Source organism: Corapipo altera, unplaced genomic scaffold (genome assembly GCF_003945725.1).
Source record: "Corapipo altera isolate COAL_440 unplaced genomic scaffold, ASM394572v1 56, whole genome shotgun sequence".
In the NCBI taxonomy this organism is placed as follows: domain Eukaryota; kingdom Metazoa; phylum Chordata; class Aves; order Passeriformes; family Pipridae; genus Corapipo; species Corapipo altera.
The window spans coordinates 6,248,509-6,271,995 of NW_020884896.1; the positions used below are offsets into that span (position 1 = coordinate 6,248,509).

General features: G+C 52.4%; 3 protein-coding genes across 13 annotated transcripts in view; 2 read left to right on the forward strand and 1 right to left on the reverse strand.

Annotated features, from left to right (window-relative positions):
- ARL3 (ADP ribosylation factor like GTPase 3) overlaps positions 1-9,373 on the reverse strand; it is a 30,413-nt gene extending 21,040 nt beyond the window's left edge. Inside the window, exon 1 of the mRNA XM_027647995.1 lies at positions 9,265-9,373. Coding sequence (XP_027503796.1) covers positions 9,265-9,267 — 3 coding nt within the window. The 5' untranslated portion in view covers positions 9,268-9,373. The remainder of the gene's footprint in view (positions 1-9,264) is intronic.
- Positions 9,374-9,486: 113 nt separating this feature from the next.
- SFXN2 (sideroflexin 2) lies at positions 9,487-16,538 on the forward strand. 9 transcript variants are annotated; one of them, XM_027648248.1, is made up of 12 exons: positions 9,667-9,789; positions 10,288-10,460; positions 10,768-10,938; positions 12,054-12,152; positions 12,310-12,385; positions 12,463-12,548; positions 13,253-13,313; positions 13,385-13,457; positions 14,010-14,059; positions 14,368-14,417; positions 14,654-14,701; positions 15,107-16,538. In XM_027648248.1, exons 2-12 carry the CDS (start codon positions 10,300-10,302, stop codon positions 15,204-15,206), a joined length of 975 nt encoding a protein of 324 aa, XP_027504049.1. In that variant the 5' UTR covers positions 9,667-9,789; positions 10,288-10,299; the 3' UTR covers positions 15,207-16,538. The 9 variants fall into 9 exon arrangements, with proteins under 9 accessions (XP_027504046.1, XP_027504048.1, XP_027504049.1 ...); XM_027648245.1 differs by lacking the exon at positions 9,667-9,789 and adding an exon at positions 9,487-9,516 and having other exon boundaries at positions 13,385-14,059; positions 15,107-15,206; XM_027648247.1 differs by lacking the exon at positions 9,667-9,789 and adding an exon at positions 9,495-9,516 and having other exon boundaries at positions 10,208-10,460; positions 13,385-14,059; positions 15,107-15,206.
- A 3,280-nt stretch (positions 16,539-19,818) lies between these two features.
- The window catches only part of WBP1L (WW domain binding protein 1 like), a 57,916-nt gene continuing 54,247 nt past the window's right edge, over positions 19,819-23,487 (forward strand). Inside the window, exon 1 of one of the 3 annotated variants that reach the window (XM_027647830.1) lies at positions 19,819-19,920. In XM_027647830.1, the coding sequence (XP_027503631.1) occupies positions 19,834-19,920 (87 nt within the window). In that variant the 5' untranslated portion in view covers positions 19,819-19,833. The remainder of the gene's footprint in view (positions 19,921-23,487) is intronic. The other 2 variants (XM_027647832.1, XM_027647833.1) reach the window with 2 other exon arrangements.

The following is a 23,487-nucleotide window of genomic DNA, read 5'->3' on the forward strand; positions in this document are numbered from 1 at the left end:
GCTGGAAAAATATTCCAGATCCTGGCACGTAACCAAGAGATGCAAATCACCCCATTTCCACCTGCCTCTCGCTGCCCAGCCCCACAGGCAGTTCTGGCCAAGGGCACAGGAACGGGCTGACACACCACGAATGCCTGGGCGTCCTTGGGCATGGTGCTGCACTGCTCTGCAGCCCCTGCTTGTCAGGAACTGCTCCTCAGAGCCCAAGCAGCACACACCACACTGAGACCCTGCCCGGCGACACAGGTGCTCTTGCAACTAATTTGCCCGAGAAAATCCAAGAGAGGGATACACTTCTAAGGGCCCCTTTTGGAGTCCCGAGCACTCCTCCTACCTATCTCCCTGACAATTCCCTTGTTGAAGCACACTAAGCCTCAGAGCCAGGAAGAAAGTTCAACTATCAGCAGAAACCTGAGCCCACAGGGCCCATCTCTCAAGCTTTCTTGTTCTCCAATTTGCAAAATGGAGACAATGCTTCTTGTCGACCTGCAAGGGTGTAATCAGTTAAATGTCATGAAGTGCTTTGTTGCTATGAGGAACTAAACCCTCTAAATATTCCTGCTGGGAGCCAAGGACTATTTGAGCCTTGAAGGTTGCTCCTGATCCCCTCCAGATCGTGGCAATCAGAAACTTGTCCTCAAGATAAAGAGCTGCAGGAAGCAGTACAACTGTCACTGCTGCAATGCATCCCCCGTCTCCAGCAGCGCCCTTCTGCCCACTCTGGGAGAGTCCCACCTTATCCATTCAGAAACTGCTGCTTCTGGCTGCTCATTGCACTGTTCCAAGGTGGGGAGCGCTTTGGAAAGGACACGGCACTACAGGTCATGATACCGAAGCTTTCAATAATGCACAGAGATTCAAACACATGTGACATTCGATCCACCCCTCTAAGCATTTTCAATTTCAGACTAATTTATCGGTTTTCCATTTAATTACCAGCCACAGCTCAAAATACATGTGTGATGTGTAAGAAAGAGGGAAAAGAGAAGGAACTTGGTAAAACTGCATTCGAAGGATATCTGTAGAAAGTCTCAGGACTGCTACCATTGCCGTGCTTTTAAAAAGCACTGTAGAAAGCTGAGATTCAGAAATTCAGAGCTCAGGCGAGAACAGAAAAACTGCAATCTTAACACACAGTAAGCAGGCTCAGGGTGTCACCTATCTCATATGTGATAAATAGGCTGGTAAAAAACTGGGAATCCAGGCCCTGCTCAAAAGCTGTTAATCAGGACTGGGCTCTGCTTGGTATAGGCACAGTAAATCCCCAAACTCCTTTTAGTTGAAGTGTACAGAGCTGTAACACCATGTGCTGGGCCCTGAGGGCCAGATGCTCACAGCTGGCTCTCACCCCTGGCCCCGTGGCTAATGAACTTGAAGGGCTGCCTTCAGTGCAGCCAGTCACTGTGAACCCTCCCAGCCCAACAGCTCATCTCCCTGGCCACAGTGCCCAACCCACGTTCTGCCCCATGATGGTATGCACTTCCACACGTCGGAGGGAAGAGAAAAAGAAGAGCAGCAAAAATACCTTTAATGCTCACATGTTTATATGCATGTCCTAAGTGCTCTTGACATCATTAAAAAGCACAAGTTTTAACTCTATGACTAGCAACACATTTTCTTTTCACCTGCTGTCAAATTTACAGTTGTGTTTGTTGGCTTGTAAATCCGTGGATTTCAGCTCGGTGTGGACAGACCCCATAGGAGCAGGAACTCTAAAATTCACACATTCTCCTTCCTTTTCAGGGAAACACTAAATTTCCCATTCTTATGGGCCTGACCCAAAGCCAACGCACACCAGCCAAAGCACTACTGCGGACTTTGGAGAGCTCTGAATCAGGCCCTATTATTTTAGTTTATTGCTCACAGTTAAAAAAAGAAGCTGTTGAAATGCTAATCCTATTCACAGCACCACTTGCTAAGAGCAGAGCAGTGTATCCCAGAGCAGATCAGGATTAGGAGCCTTTATATTTCAGAATTCAACTCCAAAATACTGAGCGCAAAGAAATGTATTACAAAGTATTGCTTATCTACCACGGAGCAATTCTCAGGGGTCGGGAAGAGGAACAGTTGTAAATGTTAATAGAGCTTCTCCCATTGTAGATGGATGCTATTTCTGGGCTAGTATGACAGCCTATGAGAAAACGATCAGCATCGTTCCATATTCTACTCAAGTGACACTGCTGCATGGCTGATCACAGGATTATCTGGGGTAGCCAATAGAAGAGAAGATATATATAGAAATAAAAGTATTCTCTAAGGTATAAAGTAAGCTGATTTAAAAGGCTGGAATACAAGCAAGCCAACATAGAGAAGTGGACTTTATTTCAGTAGCTGCCGGCATAGGTTACATGGTCTGTATACACAACTTAAATCAAGAGCCAAATAATAGTATTGGTTACTATGATTGTTACTATTCTGTAAATAGTATTTAAAACTTGAACCCAGCATTATCCCTGTAGTTAGAGAAGATTTAAAACTAAGAAAAGTCATGCACAGATGGGTTTCTAACTTTTTTTTCCCTTTTTTTTTTTTTGTAATTGGTCTTATGAGCACACTGGCTAGGAAAACAGAAAGCATTTCCTGACAGCTTAGCAGACTGGAAAAAATAACTCAGCCCAGTTCCCTGTTGCATGCCACCACTGTGTGGGACAAGCAGCCCTTGCTGCACACACACTGATGGACAAGCACTTCTCTGCTCACAAACACAATGCTGAAACTAACTTGGGCTGACGAGAGTCAGATAGCAACCCCTTGTTATTGATGAGAGGTATCAGGTAGAAAGCCATGAAATGGGAAAATCTGTGCAAAAAGGATGCTCAAGAGCAACAGAGTAGGAGCAGATATTTGAAGCAGAGCAGGTAACAAATGTCTCGGTGCTGCAACTTAACCAGCAGTGAGGAGGGAGGATGCCCAGGAGGTTGGAACAACGGCCAGGCCAGTGGCACTCACTCACTGGGGTGTCCAGGGTGAGAAGGAGGACAAGTCTTGAGCAGAACAGTTGAGATGCTGGCTGGCTGAGGAGCTGCAGAGACAACTCACAGGACTGTAAGGGCAGTGTGTCATCTGCACAAAACTAAGCAGACTGCGGCATCTGTAACAGAGAAGGGAACTGCAGACGCTGCTCAGATAATGAACAGCACAGCATGGCAGCGTGCACAGCCTTTGGAGAAGGGCAGCCAGACAGAGCACCTCAAGGCTGGGCACAGTCCGCCAGCAATCGCTTCTTGGTCACCTCTGGGTTAAGCAAACTATGTTTTATATCAGATTGGTTTGTTTAAAAACATCTTTGTCCTTGGTGGAGAGGGTTTTCCTTATGAGCACCATGAGGAGACAGACTGATGGGGTCAGCAATGAGGAGACTGCATTTTCCAGACAGTGAGTGGGGACATACAATAAGAAAAAGAGACTCCTGACAATTACGGTGAAATCAGAGTGGGGCATTAAATTCTGAGATGCAACTAAATGGGCAGGAGCACTCAAACACATCAAGCATGAAAGAAAAGCTAACCATCTTATTAGCATCCTTCAGAAAGCAGGGATGTGTGGTTTTATTAAAAGATATCATTGCTAGGTTTAAAATACCCACCGAATTATCAAAAGACTTTCGGTTATAGCTGCATGCAGTAATCCTAGTCTCTTTAAAAAAAAAAAGGCAGACATATATAAAAATACAGTGACATTTATAGTCCTAGCTAAGGGTTTTGTGGGTTTATTCAGCTTTAAATCCATGCTGTATATGGGTCTTTTGAACTAGTTGATGCATGTAACTACATCCTGTACCACAGAAGCCGCTGAAAGGAAGATTCACTTTATAGGCCAAAGCAAAAATTGGTTTGGGACAAACAGAGCATTGAGATAATCTGTTTAAATATTGTATCAGATTGGCAATATAAAGCCATAATGGAAAGAACAATTTCCCCTTGTACTGAGGGTTGGATACATGGTGCATGGATAAAATGCATGGCCCACAAGCTGCTGTAGAGCACAGTTGATTCCTATTAGGAAAGAGACGTAAATGTATTCTGTTTAACTTCATTAGCCACAAAGCTCAGATAATGAATTTAAAATAAAACCACCCTTAGTCACCAGCAATTGCTTATCTACTATATGTGGATATTTAGGTAGAATCAAATCAATTCACCAAGATGCAATACAGCCACAAAGCTCAGCAGCTCAGCCTGCCACTGTGACCACATCTCCCCCATCCCTACACCCCTGCACAGACGCCCTCTTCCCCACTGCTGCAACCACAAGTCACCTGTCTTCAGCCTCAAGGCTCTTCCCAGCCAAGCACATTTGCCATAGTGGCTCCTGTCTCCCCACAGCTGCCCCCCAGCACTGCTGAGCTGTATTCTCAAAGCTTTGTGCCTTTCCTACCACCGTGGGAGAAACTTCGCAAAATATCCATAAAACCACCCCATGATTCTTCTGCTAATTCCTTCTCTGCCACACCTACAATCCTTGATGAGGTTTAGGCAGCCAACATGTCAAGTTCAAACCTGTCTTGGACTCTCCTCACTCATATCGCTTCATTATCTCTCACCTCAGACAGACCATATTTCCATGGCATGGGGAACAACTCCATGTTCTGCCTGCACAGTACCTAGCACAGCTCTGGACCCCAATTTATTGTTAATTAAGCAATATGGTAGCAGTTCACCATTTTTACAGAATAAGTTAAAGACAGAGGGTGCACGTGATGGTTTCAGAAAGTCAAACAGGAGAAGCTGACGTGGGGAAGGACGAGGGGCTTAGTTGAGCCAAATATTCTGCCTTCCGCAGTGGATATTTGAGGCTACATTTGTCATCCAGGGTGCAATCCTGCACACACAGAGCTGGAGGAGGGGAGTCCTTCCTGACAACTGCACTGATTAGCTGGTGCCCTGAAGAATGACGTCTGATTACCTTTATCTTCGGCTGCAGAACTGCAAATGTCACTAATGGTCATAAAATCACCCAGTCTTTTTCAAAATACAACCGAAGTAAATTAATCTATTGAGCACAGTTTATTCAATACTTCTTACTCTGGCAAAACTCCCAAAAAATCATTTGCTTGCTGCATGTCTCCACCATATGGTGTCATTCAATGCAGACTTTCTTTCCTGAATTGAAATCCAAAATTTAATGGAGTCGAGTCACCTACAGAGTTTTTTCAGCTCAAACCTACTAACATAGTTTTCTGTCAAAGAGGTCACACAGCACTTTCCAGTTTGATACATTACCCAATACCAGCACGAATCCTCTTTTCATAATTAAAATCAATCTCCTTTGGTTTTAGTAAGTTTGAAGGAAGCATTTTGCCCTGCACAGAGAAAAGCCAATGTGCAGCACTGGACGATGTCAGCAGTCTTTGTCTGCTTTTAGAACTTCAAAGTCTTGGTCAGTGGCTGATATACTCTCCTATCTGCAGGTGGTTTCTCCTATCAACCTCTCAGCAATCAGTAAAATAAACCAAAAAACATGACATGGAACTGTACTGGGAAACTAAAGTAGTAAGGCACTATTAAAACCCTTGAAAGCATTTTTTTTTTCAAATGGGGCCTTTTTAAATAGAGCCTTACTGCTAAGGAACAAGGGACAAAAGAAAGAATTTCTAGGTACATCTACAGTAGGCAAGAGATAAATGCTGGTTTTCCTAGAAACATGAGCTCAAGACCAGTAGAAAAATGCCTGACTACACATTTAGCTATGCTGGTATTTCGTCCTCTCTACCAGATCTGTCTAGTATCAGCTAGACACTCCATCACTCAGTTTCCTCAACTGTAAAACAGGGCCACACTTTGACAATTCTGGTTTTGACATAATGATGTCATCCTCAATCAATGGTTTTAGAAAAACACTGGCCATCCTCTGGCCCCAGTATCTATCAACAACATACCATCTCTCCTGGTAAAGATTGTTATTACAGTGATGAGGAGGCCACAAGCTCTGCTTCACACAGCATTTCCTAAACTTTGGAAAGCAGCATAACCTTTCATGTAGCAGCCTCCCTTTGCCCTTGCTGTGTGCCCACCACAGATGCTGCTTAACTGTGCCAAAGACTACAGTGCTACATTGTCTCTCATGCTATGCAGTTTTATGCTCATCCTTCCCTCCCTGCTCTACCTGTGACCTTCCACCACCCCTGCCCCACAGCTGTGAGAAATGCTGGTATGCTCTGCAGAAGGAGACACTTCCCCTCTGTACCTACTCACTTGGATGAACACTGAAATAATTCAAACCTCAGCATTAACCCTCTCATTACTGGAGCCAGCAGTTGCTGAAGGGGGTTTAAGTGCCTCCCAATGCAATCACGACACGGCAGAACACGTCCACGGGCAGCTACCACAGCTCAGACGACAAGCAGCAAATTGTTACATCAAGCTGTTTGGATCATTTCTGACTGCTGACCCACACCCCGGGGCTGCCACAGCTGCTTTGGATACTATTGCTGCTGTTTCAGAATTTCTACCACGAAGGATAATTCTGTTTCAGCAGAAGTTGAGAATCTAGAGAGACAGTGCAGTCTCCTGCCAGTCCAGCCAGTCCACCAGGCACCTCAAAGTGCCACCCACCCTGCCTGAGAGGCTACAATTCAAAAAAACAACTCCCGGAAAAGAAAAATAGACAAAGAGGCAGTAAAATGTTGTATCAAATAACACAAACACTGGAGAACACCCAGTCTGCCCTCTCCACGCACAAAGAGTCTGGATAAGAGCAGCCAGATCCCAGACTATACCAGCTTATCGGGACATCATAAGGCAGAAGAGCAGATTTGACAGCTGCAGGCCAAATGTGTCCTACAAAGCACTGCACTGCTGGAAGCAGCTGCCCTCATCTTTACAGCAGATGTCCATCCTGTGATGGCTTTGGTGTCTGGTGTGACATGCTCCATCACCAACTCATCTGAAATAGAGCAGATCCCACAGGCCTTATCTCAATCTCTCTCTCTGTAGCCCAGCAGGTGGGGATGCAGCCAGAATTAACCCAGTGAAGATGAGAAGCTGCCTTTGCTGCTCTTGCTTATACCTCCTCCCATGCTGCCCATTTGCACGAATCCAGCTTGAGTCCAGAGGGCTCCTGGACAAAATAAAGCTGTGCCCTTGGGAAAGCTCCTTTCCCACTGCTATTTCCTTCTGCCTGTGCTCTCTGCTCATGCTGCATCCTCAGCAGCTGCTCCCCACCCACAGCATCTCTCTCTCTCACCACCCTTCACCCACAGACCCAGTCCTCACTGGACTTTGCTAGCATCCCGCCCCAACTACTCTGGCATCTAAACCCAAGATGTTTCCAACACCCTGGTCCATCATCCAACCTTCCCACAACCTCAATTCAGACTGCAGTGTACCCTCACCACCTTACCTATATCCCAGCATTGCCCTCCACCCAAGACTCCAACTTCTTTCTTCAATCCATACTGCTACCTCTCAAACAATTAATTTCTCTCCTCCAACACTTATTTTCTCCCTGGGATCTCTCTCCCATCAGCATCAAAACTCCATTCCCATTCCTTCCCCCAGTGTATTCTTATTTTTTCTTTTCAACCCAGATTGTCCCTCATCTCCCCAGCCCCAGAGCACAGAAGATCCCAGCAAACTATACTAGCCAGTCAACACTGACTGGGTTTTCCCAATGACTCACCAGACTGTCCATCCCACCCAACTGGCAGTTTTCTTTCAGCCTCTGAGCAGTTTGTCTCCGTCTGCCCATCCCTGAACATGCAACCCCTTCATCCAGGCCTCTCTGCCATGACTGAACTCCCCTTCTAAGGCTGTTTACCAACAACCAGCCCTTGCACCTCACCAAGCTCTCTGGTAGCTCCCTCATGAACTCCTACAGCCAGGATTCAGGTCATAGGGTGGCCTCCTCCCACCTTGGTTGGGCTGTCCAGTGTCCCTTTACAGCCACAGATGGTCCCAGACTCTTCATAGTCAACCCCTGAACACTGCCCTCCATCCTTGCCAGGCTCTTCCATTGCTCCTTCCCTCCTCAGACCAGATGGGCCACTGCCATCCTGCTCCCCAGCCCTCCCAAGCACCCAACCCTCCATTACACCTTCCAGACCTTGACTGAATCAACTCCAAGCAGGCTGATCCCATCCCCCTACAGCATCCTCAGGTCTCCCAGCCCCTGCCAAGATCCAACTCACACAATCAATTAGGCTGGAAAACACCTCTGAGTCCAACCTACGACCCAACACCACCACATCAACTAGACTGTGGGACTAAATGCCACGTACAGTCTTTTGTGGAACACCTCCCTGGGCAGCCCATTCCAACATCTAATCACTTCTGTGAAGAACTTTCTCCTAATGTCCAATCTAATCCTCTGCTGGCACAATTTAAGACTATGTCCTCTCATCCTATCACCAGTTGCCTGGAAGAAGAGGATGACTGCCACCTGGCTACATCCCCCTTTTAGGTAGTTGTAGAGAGTGCCAAGGTCCCCCCTAAGCCTCCTTTTCTCCAGGCTAAACAACCTCAGCTCCCTCAGCTGCTCCTCATAGGACTTGTGCTCAAACCCTTCACCAGCTTTGTTGCCCTTGTCTGGACTCAACTCCCTTCTCCATGTCCCCTGTAATCTCTGTGTCCTGCCAGGGTCTCCCACGGCTGGAGGCCACAAGTTTACACTGTTCCCATATCCCTTTGTCTGGGTGCCCCCAACCTCCACAGCCCAGGGCTCCCCAATCCCAACAAGACACCCCTGCCCCACCAGTTCCCTGGCACCCCCCACTCTGCCCAGGTGGGCACTCGGATCCCAGGACTGCCAGACTCCCGGGTGAGTGTCACAGCATCACAGAACAGGACAGGCTGGAAGGGACCACAGTGAGTCATCTGGTCCGACCTTCCTAATGAAGCAGGGACACCCTAGAGCACATGGCACAGGATTGCATACAGACGGTTCTGGAATTTCTCCAGTGAGAGAAACTTCACAGTTTCTTTGGGCAATCTGTTCCAGTGCGTGGTCACCCGCACAGTAAAGAAGTTCAAGCGGAACTTCCTCTGCATCAGCTTGTGCGCGTTGCCCTGTGCCCTACTGCCCGGCATCACCGAGCAGAGCCTGGTCCATACTCCCGGTCCCGTCCTCTCGGCACACCCCTTCACGGCCCCAGGCCCGCCAGTGCCTGCCCTGGGCCCCAGCCGGGCCCGACAGACCCGGGGTGGTGCCTCCGGCCCTCATTACCCCACGCTCCGCGGCGGTGGCGCCCCCGGCCCCTCAGGCCCCTCAGGCCCCCCGTGCCCCCCCGGGCCCGTCCCGTCCCGGCGCTGCCCCCGCCCCGCTCACCATCCTCGGCGCGGCCCGGGGTTACCATGGGCAACTGCGTCACACCCGCCCCGCGCGACGACGTGCGCGCGCCCGGGGGCGGGGCCACACTCAGGCCCCGCCCCCCAACGAGCGCATGCGTACGAGGGCGGCCCCCCGAGGGGAGGTGGGCGCGGCCGCTCGGGGCTATGTGATTGGCTGAGGGCGGCCACGCGTCGGAGCGCGGGGGCGGGGGCGGGACATGTGGGCGGGAGAGGGGCCCGGGGAGCGCAGGTGGGACACGTGGGGACGGGGAGGGAAGGGGCAGGGGCAGGGGCAGGGGCAGGGGCAGGGGCAGGGGCAGGGGCAGGGGCAGGGGCAGGGGCAGGGGCAGGGGCAGGGCAGGGCTGGGCTGGGCTGGGCTGGGCTGGGCTGGGCGTGTGGTGTCCGGAGCCGTGCAGAGCCGAGCTGAACCGGGCCGGGCCGTGGCGAGCTGTGGTTGTGCCGAGCCGTGCTGTGCTGTGCCGGGCCGTGCCTTCCAGAGAAGGGCAACGAAGTTGGTGAAAGGTTTGGAGCTCAAGTTTTATGAGGAGTGGCTGAGGGAGCTGGAGGTGTTTAGCCTGGAGAAAAGGAGGCTTAGGGGAGATCTTATCGCTCTGTACAACTATCCGAAAGGAGGTTATAGCCAGGTGACGGTCGGCCTCTTCTCCCAAACAGAGTGCTCACAGGGCAGGGCTGTGCAGCCCTGGAAGGGGTGAGCTGGGCCCTGCAGTGCTGTGCAGCATATCCCACCCCAAGGAGGGTGTTCTGGGTGCTTTGAGGGGCAGCACCAGTGGGGGGACCCCATGCAAGTGGGATGGTGTATGGAGGAACAGCCTCGCTGCAATGTTCTGCTGGCAACAGGGGTGCAGGAGGCTCCCAGGCTCACGGCTGCTGAAAGTCCAACTATCTCATTAAACATAAACCTGCCCTGGCTCTCACCCAGCTGACCGTTCCCGTGGCAGGCCTGCACTCAATGAGCAAGCGAGGCAGAATCCTACTGAGCCACCTTCTTCCCCTGGACAGACCCAGAGCAAAATGACCACTGTTCCCCTTGGCTTCAACATTGACGCCCCACGCTGGGACCAGAGCACCTTTGTGGGGCGCCTGAAACATTTCCTCAACATCACCGACCCGCGGACAGTGCTGGTGCCAGAGGAGGAGCTGGACCGGGCCAAGGCCCTGGTGGAAGGCTGCAGGTGAGGGGCAGGGGTACAGCCAGGGCAAGTGCCATACCTGTGCCCGTTGCCATACCTGACCATTCTGCAGTGTTGCAGGCGGATGGAGGCAGTCATTTGCAAGCAGGTACACTGTGACTTAACATCCCCTGGAGGCAGTTTTGGGAGAGTTTCCCAGGCTTTTCCCAGGAGCCCTAAGCTGTAACATGTATCTCTCATGGGAGATGTTTCCTCTGCCTTTCATGTATGATGCCCGGGGCTCTGCACTCCGGCAGCGCCAGGTGCTGGCAGGTCTGTGCAGCTTCCCCAATAGGCTCTGGTCTTGCAGGGCCGGGCTGGTGCCACCAGGAAGCAGCCAGGAGCAGCTGCTCTATGCCAAGAAGCTGTACGACTCAGCCTTCCACCCTGACAGCGGTGAGAAGATGAACCTCATCGGGAGGATGTCCTTCCAGGTGCCAGGGGGCATGGCCATCACCGGCTTCATGCTCCAGTTCTATCGGTGAGCTCATGGGTTTGCCAGGCTGGGGACACAGCTGTGACAGCCCCCAGCCCTTCAAGAGGTCCTCCGATGGCTGGAGTGTGGCCAGTCTGCCTCTTCTGGGGCTGGGTACTCATGGTGCATGCCCAAGGCATGCCCATGGCTGCTGTGCTTGCCTGTGTCCCTTGGCCAAGCCCCATGCATGTCCCTGTGCCCTGTCGCCAGCACCCAGCCTGTGGTGGAAGCATCACAGATTCCCTCGGCCTCTGGCATCGCTGAGGATGGTCTCACTTCACACTGAGCTCAGCTCAGCTCTTCCCAGAGCTCTTGTAGTGATTAATACAACCAAGTCCTACTTGGCTGCTGCTCTTGGTCTGCGGACCATAGCAGTCCTCAGAACTGAGAACCAAATCTGCCCCCAGGCCAGGTTGCTTCAGCATCCCCAGCCCCTGCTGACAGCTCCCTGCATTTACCTGCTGAAATGGCTGCTGGGGGGGTGAGCAATCCTGTCTCCAGACTATGTGGATCATACACTTCTTTTCCCATTGGATCTCCATCCAATCCGACCCCTCCTTGCTAGACTGGTTTGACAGTTGCCGATGAGGTCCAGTCTGGATGGCAGATCTCCCAGTGCCGATGGGTCACCCTCTTCTCAGCCCATCTCCACCTTCCTGCATCCCAAAGCCTGCCCAGACCCACATCTCCCTGTGTCCCTTCCTGCCCCACTTCCGTGTTCCTGAGACACCAGTAGGAGCCCAGGCACCCTGGTCCCCCAGAGCCTATTTTGTCCCCACGTGTTCCCTCCTTGCTGCTCCCTTTGACAAAGGCTTATCTCAGCCCAGCAGGATGGCTGCCGCCCTGCTGAGAGCTGCATCTCCCACTCCTGCCTAAGTGCCCTGCAGGGCTGGACCCCCTCCTGTGATCCCCAAAGCCCTAGGGCAGCCAGGATTCCTGGGTCATTCCCCAGCTCTGCCACTGGCTCGTGGCTTTGCCAGGGTTCCTCAGTTTCCTTTTGGAGTCACCATGACAAGTATACTGAGGGCATCTTGGCTGGCTCACTGCCAAGCCTGACCACAGGCACAGGCCAGGCATCCATGACAGCCCTCGTGTGCTCTCCTGGTCCCTTCCCTCTGCAGGACAGTGCCTGCTGTGGTTTTTTGGCAGTGGGTGAACCAGTCCTTCAATGCCTTCGTCAACTACACCAACCGTAACGCTGCCTCTCCCATCTCGCTGAGGTGAGTGATCCCACACACGGAATAGGGACCCTCTATGTTGACACCCCCCTGGAGACTCTGTAAAGACCACCTATGCCCCGTCTTGGGTACTGAAGGAACAGGGTTGAGTCAGAGTTGATGTTTCTGTTCTCTCCTGTCTTTGGAAATCGCTGTCCAGGCAAATTGGCGTGGCTTATGTCACAGCCACCGGTGCAGCCCTGGCCACCGCAGTGGGACTCAACCTCTACACCAAGGTATGCCAGGCTGGGGCCAGGTGGGGCAGCTAGGCACATCCTGCCCTCCTGCACTGATGCCAGTCTGTCTCCCACAGCGAGCACCCCCCTTGCTGGCCCGCTGGGTCCCCTTCGCAGCTGTGGCTGCTGCCAACTGTATCAATATCCCCATGATGCGGCAACAGTAAGTGTCAAGTGCAGAGGGGAAGCTCCAGGAACCCAGTTCCTTCCCAAGGCAACCTGGTGGCAGCCGGGCTCCTGGGCTGCCTGGTCACCCTGCCTTGGATTCCCACCCTAGGGGTTGAAGAGGGTGGGAGGATAGGGGGGGAGGTGAATGGGAGTCTGTGTTTCTGCAGTGCTGTGTCTCTGGTGGAGGATGCCGGGTGGGATGGCTCAGCCTCTGTCTGGAGCAGGAGGGGGATTTTGGGCTGAGGATAGCTGTTCTGGGATCTTGGCCGGAAGATCCCTCAGACCCAAAGGTCTCCTGTGTGTGGTGATGGGAGAGCCCCAGTCCATGATGTCCTGGTGCTGGTACACCCAAGGTGGGGCCCATGTGGAGACCTGTATCTGCTGCTTGGGGTCCCCCACAAGTTGCAGCGCAGGGAGGGCTGTGTGAGGGACTGTCCCCTGGCTTGGCTGCGGGTCTCAAGCACTGTCAGTCCCTGGCACGGCTGGATCCTGCTCGCAGCTGTGCCCTGAAGATGGCAGCATCGGCTGGGTTGGGACCACAGCACCCCGGGGTGATGGAGCCCCGTGCCCCAAGGGCAGCCAGTGCTGCTGTGCCAGCACAGCACAGAGGACCTCCTTGGCACTCCCTCACCCCACTGCTGTGTTCTTATGCTTTCCCGACCACCCTGGCCTCCACTCATGGCTGCCTGTCCCCTTCAGGGAGATCATCAGTGGGATCACAGTGACAGATGGGGACAACAATGAGCTCGGTCGCTCCAGGGTGAGTCTGGGGATGGAGGGCTGGGCTGGGGCACGGCGCTGCAGGGGCTCACCTGCTGCTTTTGCTTGCAGAGGGCAGCAGTGAAGGGCATTGCACAGGTTGTGGTCTCCAGGATCACCATGGCAGCACCGGGCATGAGTGAGTGTAAAGCAGGAGGGTGCGGGACTGGACCACCGACTCCCCTGGGACCCACTACTTTGCCCTCCCCTACTTCAGTTTCCCCCATGAAGAAGAGGGAGGGTGGCACTGCATCCCAGGTGTCATTTAGTCTCATCCCACAAATGGAGCTGATCTCCTTATCCTGCCATTCCAATCGGAGTCCCACAAGCCCCCAGGCTTCCTCATCCCAACCCACAGCCTGTGGGGGACATGGGGCACTCTCATGGCAGTTTGGCCCCACAAGGACACATCTCATGCTCTCTGGCCCTAGCCCCTCGCTCTGCAGCCCAGCATCCCCTCACCTCATGAGACCCTTGACATGCCGCAGGCCCAGCAGGAGGGATTGGGAGCATGAGGAGCATGGACCATGCTGCCTGGGTGATGGATGTGTGTGGGTGAAGGTCCTTGCTGTGAGCAAACACCCCGTGGCCCTCAGCACAACTAGCTGCTGCCATGGCCTCCAGGTGGACAGTGCTGCTGGGAGAGCCCTGCAGGCTGGCTTGCAGGAGGAGCCTGACCTTTTCTCTCTGTACCTAGTTATTTTGCCCATCATCATGGAGCGGCTGGAGAAATTCACGTTCATGCAGGTGAGCTCACATTTCCCCTGCCACAGTTTTCCAGTGGGTTCTGCGGTGCCCCAGCCCTGCTTCCCAGCTGCCAAGATGCAGAGGATGAAATGGGGGTTGCAGAGCCTGGCTTGCTTTGCCCCCTACTCAAGTCACTGATACACCAAAGGTCTCTCGAGTGACATGGAGAGGCTGTGGAAGAGTTGCAGGGTTTGGTGGCACACTGGGGGCGTTGGGCATTCAGCACCATTGAGGGGAGAAGTCTGCCCACACTGTGAGCAGGGCTTGCGGTGAGACCCAGGGACTCAATCCCACCTCTTCCCTTGCAGCGAATCCGGGTTCTCCACGGGCCTCTGCAGGTGCTGCTCTGCGGGGGCTTGTAAGTATCTCACTGCTCAAACACCTGCAGGTGCCTGGAGCATGGCTCCAAGGGATGCTAGAAAAAATACCTCTTTCCCAGCAGAGGAATGCAAAGCCTTGCCTTTCAGCCTGGGCTTTTCCCAGTTATTGGGAGTCATGAGGTGTGAGCAGCACCTCTTGGGCTGAGATCCCTGTGGCTGGGGGGCATATGGGCTGTGATCCCCAGCACTAACGTTCGGCTCTTCTGTCCCACAGCCTCCTGTTCATGGTGCCAGCAGCCTGTGCCCTCTTCCCACAGAGATGGTACCTATCACACTGCTTCCCCCTCCTGCATGAGACCTCGGGAGACTTCCCCCTCCCCTAGGTCTTCTCTGCCCGTCCCAGGAGAAGCGTGATGGACACCCACCCTTCAACTCAAGGCAGCACTTTCCTGTACATGCTGGTGCCCAGGGCAGCAGGAGAGCATGTGCCTGCCCTGCTCTGTGAGCTCTGTGCTGGGAGCAATGGGTCACCCAGCTCTAAGGGCAGCTCTCTGCCCTCCAGCACTCAGAGTGGTGGATGCCAGGGATGGGTGGTGGGTCTTGACATGAGCCTTCAAGATCCCAGGGAATGCAGAGGGCCTCAAATGGCAATGGGAAGGGAGGGTGGTTTGACTGGTGGCTGGGGAGGAGGATCACAGGTCTCAGTGTCTACCCCCTCTCCCCACAGCTCCCTTGCACTGGCTTACCTTGAGCTGGAGCTGCGTGACAGCATTGTGGCCAAGCACGGGGACAAAGTGCCGTACGTCTATTTTAACAAGGGACTGTGAAAGGAGATCACCTCAGGAGCCATCACACCCCTCCAGCCCCCTGCCACCACCAGTACCGCGTCCCCTGAGCAGGGATCAGGAGCACAGTCCAGCCAGATCTGCTCCCCAGCCCAGCATCTTCTCTGCTGCCTCCTTCCACTGGAGAAGCAGAATCTGGCTCTGTGTGCCCAGCTTGCAGCACTTAGGCTTGTCCTGAGCCTCCCCCATCTGCTGCTGGCTGTGTCCATGCTTCCCTACATCCCTCTTGCCCTGAGTAATGCGTGTATTTCCTGTGCCTTCCTCTGGCCCAGTGCAGGAGGATCTGCCCAACCTGTCTGAGCCTTTTGTGGTCACTGGACTTGGCCCAACAAGGCATCAGGCTTTCTCACTTGGAGCTCAAAGCACAGTTCTACCTCTGAAAGCAGTTGTCCTGCCATTGTACCAGCAATCAAACCACATTCCTGCCTTAAACCTTCACAGCAGCCTCTTACCAAGACCTGGATCATGCCTTGGCAGGCATGAAGGGACCTGTCCCCCCTGCACAGGGAGTATCCCAAAGTCCAGAGGCCAGTGCTTGGACTATGCCTTCCTTGCTGTAAGGTTCAGGTTTTATTCACTTTGCAATTGCCACAATCTAGGAAAGAAATAGCTAATGGTTTTTAAGCTCTAATTTTTTCATTCCTCTGATCACAAAAGCCAGCTGTCACCCTTGTCCCACATCTCACTGTCCCCAAAGTAGGACCATGGACACAGTTGTCTCTGTGCCCCCTTGGATGGGGGAAGAAGACACAGGTGTCACAGAATCACACAATTGTTAGGGACCCTCTGAAGATCATCTAGTCTGCCTAGGCAGATGATCTAGTGCCAAGGCAGGGTCACCTATAGCAGGTGACACAGGAAGGCATCCAGGTGGGTTTTGAATATCTCCAGAGAGGGACACACTAAAACCTGCCTGGACAGCCTATTCCAGTGCTCTACCACCCTCAGTGCACAGAAGTTCTTCCTCATGTTGAAGTGGAACTTCTTGTCGTTTAGTTCATAGCCATTAATCCTTGTCCTGTTGCTGGGCACCACTGAAAAGAACCTGGCACCATCCTCGTGGCACCTGCCTTTGCAATATATATATGCACTGATGAGATCCTCTCTCAGTCTTCCCCAGACAGGCCCAGCTCCCACAGTCTCTCCTCACAGGAGAGATGCCCCAGACCCCTCATCATCATGGCCTCTGCTGGACCCTCTCCAGTAGCTACTTGTCTTTCTTGTCACGGAGCTGTATTAACTTGGGCTCTGAATACCAGCACTGCAAACAACAGAAGAAGGTTGAAAAATAAATGCAATGATTTTTAAAAAACAGTTGTAGGTTCTGCTCCTGGCTGGTCTCTGAGTGTCTGGTTCCCTGGGCTGGGCTGGGTTGGTATGTGGGTCTCATGCTTGCCTTGAAAGGGAGAGGTGTGGGCTTTGTGACTGACCAGGCACCAGGGAGAGGGTCAGCACAGGGGCCAGGAGAAGGAAGAAGAGTGTAAGGGCTGGCATGAATTCTGAAATCTTTGGGCATCCAATGCAGCATTCCTCAAATGGTTCTTGGAGCTGCAAAGCGTCCCAAGAGAAGTGACAAAAGGCAATAGTGCTGTGCTCATGGTGACACTTATCCCATTGTGGGAACTGGGGGGATGACACTGGGTGACCCTTCCTACACCCGTGGGTGCTGTTTATCTTCTTAGCCCGGCAGAGTTTGCATGATGCTAACTTGGGTCTGCCATGAGGCCTCTCCCACCCTGAAGAAGAGCAGCTTGAGTTTGATGCAGCTTATTTTTGGAGGAGGAAGGAGCCCAAGTCCTGGGCTAAAGCTTTTAATCAGCTGCACCCAGGCTCTCTGCTTGCTGATGAACATCCCTCGGTGAGACAAGCATGTTTCTAACAAGCCATATGACGTGGCTGTTCCCAGAGCCCCATGGCCCAGCAGAAGGTCCACGCTCCTCTCTCCAGCCAGGGATATATGCCAGATCCCCCAGGGATTCTCGCATCAGCTACGTGCCTGAGTAGAGACACATTAACCACTCTGCTCCTACAGAGAGAGCAGACAAACCTTAAAGGTATTTCTCAAAGGGCCAAGCTGTATCCACAACAGGTTTGCTTCTGCCCAAGCTGCAACAAGGAGAGGATAATGTCTCCAACCACACGTAGCTACAGCTAGAAAGCTGTAAAAGAGCTCTGAAATAATTAATAGGCCAGCAGAAAGTAGGAAAACATGTTCAAACTTGTGTATCTGTTCCCTTGGCATTATTAGATCTCTTGTTAAAGTGCAATTAAAATAACAGATAAGCACATGAAGTGAAACAGATGTCACTCCTGTTGGGCGTGGGGAGAGGCCACAAGGAGACATCTCCGCTCTCTGCTTTCCTTAAGCTCCTTAACTCAAGCTGCTCTCCTCCTACACCCAAAACAGCTTTGAGGACTTTCAGAAAGGTACCTCTAGCTGCCTGGGCTGTGTTTGGGTCCAAGGTGCCTCTGGCATGCTTGGGAGCACGGCAATGCTTGTAAAACAATGTGCTGCAGCATCCTAAAACTGCCCTTCCCCTCTATATCACAGCCGTGCTCTTGCTGTTGCCCCTTCCTGCTTTGGCAGTTTGGGGGGGTCCCATCAGGGCAGAGGGCTCTGCAGCCAGCAATGCTGGGGCAGCAGCCACACGAAGCCAAGGCTGGGACCATGGTGGCAAAGCCTCAGCTGTTTTGCCACTCCTTTATTCCTGTCCCCAGCCATACTGGAGGGGCAATGGAGCACAGAGACCCTCTGAAGAGCTATTGCCATCTTGCATCAGCTCTCCCCCTGCCCTGGGGAGTGGGGCATGGTGCAGTTTATTGCTCATGGGCAGAGGAAAAGGGTTGCTCTGGGCTCAGAGAATTGTCAAATGATCCTTAAGACAGACCTTCCCCCCATCCCGAGCTTACGGCAGTGGATTCCCTCTTCAGATCGACATGGATTTATGCCAGCTGACAGTTTAGCTCAGCAGAGTTTTTAGGTTTGTAGGTTGTAGCTTGAGTCTCCCTGGAAGGTTTCAAGTCATCTCAACAGCTCACATCACTCTGGAGATGGTTGCTGCAGCCTGTGCCTCTCAGCTCTCCCCAAAACCACAGTAACTCCCCAGCCTGCCTTGGTGTCACTGGGGAGCTGTGGCCAGCAAGTCCCCATGTTCTGGCCAGCCTTGCCTCCATTTCTCATCACAACAGAAAAGGAAAACTCATTGCCAGGAGTCAGAGCCAGACTCACTCCCACTTGTGAAGAACAGCAAGTGTTAATTGCTCTCCAGCAATGAGTCACACCTGATCTGGGCTTGTCCTGTGCTCTGGCGAACTTGCTGCCCATCTCCCTGCTGTGCCTCTAATTTCAGGGCTACCTGGGAACAGGAATAAAGCTTCTTCAGTAACTGTTTGTGACCGAAATGTCAGTGCTCCAGCATGTTTACAACCTCCCTTCAAATGGCAACCGCACCAAAGATGTCATGTTGGTCTGCAGCAGAGCCTGAGTACAGGCATGGGGGGCTGGTGGGCTCCCTGAGGCATCAGCAGTCCCAGCAGGAAGGCTTGGCTGATGGCTCCAAGCCCAAAGGCTGGTGGGGTCTGGGGAACCGAGTGCCATGGAATGAGGAGGGAGCAGGGTCGATGTGCAGTGGATGAACGTCCGTGCCAGAGCAGGCGGCTGAGCTGATCGGGCCGGGCTAGGTGTGCCTGAGTACTGCCCTGATAAAAAAATGCCATGACAGGAGATAAACTGCTAAGTCAGTTGTTTTTTTTCTGGCTTTTCTTAACATGTTATCTGAGCATCTTATAAACCTTGTCATGCCAATCCGGCACAGAGGCTGCCTGGCACGCTGGGAGTGGCAGTGTGGAAACCCTCTGACACTGCCCCAGAAACACTGGTTGTTTCCTCGGAGCTGTGAATTAATCCCGAGTGCCGGTGCCCCTACTCCTCCTGGGAGTGCGAGGGATTGCCATATGGAGAAACTCTGGGATCCAGCCGCAGTGGGAGATCTTCTTCTCCATGCTGATCCTGTCTCCCAGAGGGGCTGGCACCAACACAAAGCTGCCCATCGGACACCTCGAGTCAAGCATCATGTTGATGCAGCCATCCCAGCACCCTCTCCATGCCCCAGGACCGGGCGAGCTGTTGGGATTTGGGACAATGTGGGAGGAGGCTGAGCCGGGATCATGGTAACCAGGAGTGACCAGGCGAATGGAGGATGAGTGCCTGGTTGCCACCGGGGTGTCAGGGAGGCTGTGGCAGCCAGAGGATGCCACTGCCCCCCCCACTCCTTCCGCAGTGCCCAGCTCTGCTCCCGAGGTTCCACTGCAGGGTGGTGCAGCCCCCGCACCCCTTTCCAGCCAGTTCCGCCACTCACAACATGGCGGCCCGAATCCCACCCTAGGCTCCCTCCCCGCCGCGCCACACTCAAGATGGCAGCTCCCAGTGCGCAGACCCCGCCCCTCACGGTTTTTCCCTAAGCGACAGCGCCCTGAGCCAATAGTGAGCCGAGCGGCTGTCGCCCGCCCAATAGGCGTGCGGCGGGGGCGGGCCCGGGCGCGGGGTGCCCCTCGGCTCCCGTCCCGGGCCGCAGTCGGGCCGGGCAGGCGGGAGCGGGGGGTGGGGGGGATGGCGAGGAGGCTCCGCGCCGCCATGGCCCTGCTGCTGCTCCAGGCCCTGCCTGAGGGGCTGCCCGCCGGCGTGGAGCCCGCCCAGGTAGGGGAGGGGGCCGCCCGGGGGGCTCTGGGGTCGCGTCGTGGCGGGGGGCTGCGTCCCTGGGACGGGGGGCGGCTGTGAACGTGGGGGGCTGCGCCGGCCTTTGGGACAGCGGGTCTGGAGGGGCTGACAGGGGGTGCAGGGGATGCCTGGGGGAAGAGGCTTTTGGGGTCCCGCCTGAGGTTTGGGGAGCGCCGTGGCTTAAGTGAAGCTGTAGGAGATGCAGAGCCCAGAGTTCGGGGGTCCCCGTGTGCCGTGGGGACGGCGAGCGGGTGCAGGGCTCCAGGAACGGGTGGCAGTGCCGCTCGGAAGGGCTTTGTGAGGCAGGGTGGCTGCAGGACGAGGGAGAAAGGTGTTTGACTGGAACCCGTGGGAAACGTGTCTGTAGTGAGGGCAGGAGGCTGGAGCTGGCGCGGGCCCGCGGGTGGAGGTGCAGGTGCAGATGACTTTTGGGGGTAGTGACAGGGAACAAGGTGACCTGTGAGGGGACAGTGCTGGAGGTGGTGTGGGGTGAGCTGCAGAGTGGCAGTGGGGCAGCTGGCCAGAGGACCTGGGTCAGCAGGGAAGTGGGACTTGAGCGGTGCTGCCCAGGACAGGTGAGCTGGTCTTCCCGTGCCAGGAACAGCAGAGGAGATTCCGTGCAAACCTCCTGTGGGCAGGGGGAAGGAAGAGGGATCATGTTTCAGCTGGGATGAGGGGAACTAGGCCTTATCTTGGTAGTCTCTGACCACCTGCTTACCGCCTGCATTATGCCTGGAAAGAGTTTTAATGAAGTTGATTCTGTCTTTTTCATCTCTTTACTCTGTTTCCTGTCTATGCTGCAATGTTGGTGCTGTTGAGATCTCCAGTGACGGTCTTGAGTCCAGCACTGTAGACGCCTGTAAACCTCTCCCACCTTGGTGTGTGCTCAGTGACACTCGGAGAGGACTGCACTGGGCCTAGCAACCTGTGCACAACCTGGATCTTCTCATTTGTGGAAGCAATATGTCTTTTTCACCCCATGTAGAACGTAGATGGAATATGATGACTTCTGGTTTGACGTGGTGTATTCTGTGTAAGATAAAAATTGCAGTTTGCATTTGTTGAAGGTCAGAGACAGTGAGATCATGATCTGTGACCACAGGTCACAGATGCCGTGGGATGCATTGTGCTTAATGTCACAGGGGTGCAGACAGACAGTGCCTTTCTGGAAGGGGTCCACTGAAATACTTCCCAATACTTCTGCAGGAGGAGGAGGTGAGGAATTTGTCCATGACTACAGATGTTATCTCCCTCTTGAATTTTCTTCTTTTCAAGATGCTGAGAGCTGTTGGTAGTGCCATCCCAAATCCCCTTCAGGCATATTGTGGCTAAGGCTTGGCTGTAGCTTCCCTAGTGAGCCAGGTGCAGGATTGTGTTGAACTGTGTGTTTTCCATGTTGTCTCAACTGCCTTTAACAGATGGAGGTCCTGGTGCTTGCTCTGTTTCATCTTCAGGCTGAGGCACATAAACTAAAGGTACATCTCGGGTCCGTTTTGCTCTCTGGTTCTTGTGGCATTCCAGCTGTGAGCAGTGGTCAGGTGGTGGGATTATCTGTATGGAAGCTGTGAATGTCTTCAACCCTACATGTGCTAATAAAAATGCCATACCTGCTCTGAAGACTGTGCAAGATGCTCCCCGCCTCACACAGCTTCTACATCAGTCAAAGGAATAGGAAGTAGAAAAGGAGGAAAGGAAAAGGAGAAGGGTGTGGAAGCAGTTGTACAGCTTGGTTGCTTGTGGAGTAGTTGCATATGTGACTTGTGGATATCCTCTCCAGTCAGTGCACTGGAAATAATCCTAAAATAATAAGTCTTGAGTGGTATAATACATGAATGTGGAAAAGAAGAGCTTTGGCTGCCTACGTTCTCTTTAAGAGCACTTGGATACGGATGCATCCTTTACTTACTTCCTTTCCATAGTTTGTCTATATAAACCTCTCACAGTTTATTTTAGATCTTAAATGTAGACTCTGTCAAAAGACTGGTATTATCTCACTGCATAGCGTTTGACAGCTGCTCATTCAAAAACAAAAGTGGTAATATAGGATCTTGAAAATAAGCATGTAACAAAACTTCATCTGCTTTGGTGTTGCCTTAGAGCCCGATTTCCTCAGAGCTGATGGGTTTGTAGAGAAGCCCTGCAGAGGGACAGTGTTGGACTTGAAAGATCCCTGCACCAGGAGTTCCTATGTTTCTAGCCGAAACCCTGACAACATTTGCCTCTTGTCCTCTCCAGTGTTGTTGCCCTTGCTGCCTCTGGTGACTGCTGTCTACTTCTATCTACCTTGCAGACATCTGCTGTGCTCTGCTTGTTTCTGCTTCTAGGGAAGCTTCTGCTTCTTGTTCAGGGTCCGTCCCTCCTCACCTGGAAGAACTGTCCCACAGACTTGGTCATCTAAGGCTGGGAGGTGCTGCAGGAAATGTGTCCTCTAAATAATTCAGGAGGTGGAGCTGTACTAGCTATCTGCACTGAACAAACATTCCCAAGAACACACTGTGCTCTGCAGAAGAGTCTGACTTTTCAGGTTAAAATAAGTCCAGGCTGCCCAGGATCGTCAAAGATATTTCTTTTGACTAAGGTAGATGGAGGAGAAAGGTAGATACTTAGCTCATCACTGTCCTGAAACCAAGTTGTTTATCTGTCTACGTGACTATTCACTGCACTTTCACTCGTAATTACGAGCACAAAGCTCAGTTAACTGGAGTTGATGCATTTCTCAGTAGATTACAAGCAGAATATTGCGGTTATGTAATAAAATCAGGAAAAGTGTCACAGGAAGAAGAAATCTAGCCATGCTCAGTTTTATCTAGCCTTAGAAGTATAGCCTTAGCAGCACACCTTAGCTGGTTGTTCCCCTCTGGTTTGAGGGAAAAGGAAATAAGAACTTAATACATTTTAAAATGAACTGGATCAAATTTGTAATGAAAAACCTCAAAGATTAATCATTTTTCTATTGTAGTTTGCCTCTACAGAGCAGAATAAAGGTTATTTGACCGCCTCAACTATCTGTCTGCTTCCCATGCCTGCAGCTTAATTATCACATAGTTTTCTCAGCTTTTGTTTTCTTTAAAAACAAGAGATTTAAGTGAATGTTAACTATGTGACAAAGTCTGTGGAATCCGTCTTTCTCTAATAAGGTGGTTTTGAGCCAAAATCTGGCAGAAGCATGCTCTTAAAGACCGATTTCATCCCAAATTAAAGAGTTTGCTTGAAGTGCTGTGACTTGAGGCATGATTCATCATATGTGACAAAGATCCTTGCTTTAAGGAAGAACTCAGCATGACTGTCACTGTGGCTAACACCCCTGTAACACAGAGTTTCTGTCCAAGGCTGTGACCACAGCTCTGATTGCACCAATCAGAGTTACTGCGCTTCATACAATAGTTTGGCAGGATTCAGGCCCTTTCAGAGCATCACTTCAGGTAGTTTGTGAACTGAACAGCAAAGTTTCAATTACTCTCACGGAACAGAGGCTCCTCATCTCTAAATTTAAGGCAACTTTTTTGATTAAGGTAAAGGTAATTAGTTATAACTGCCCTTCAGTCT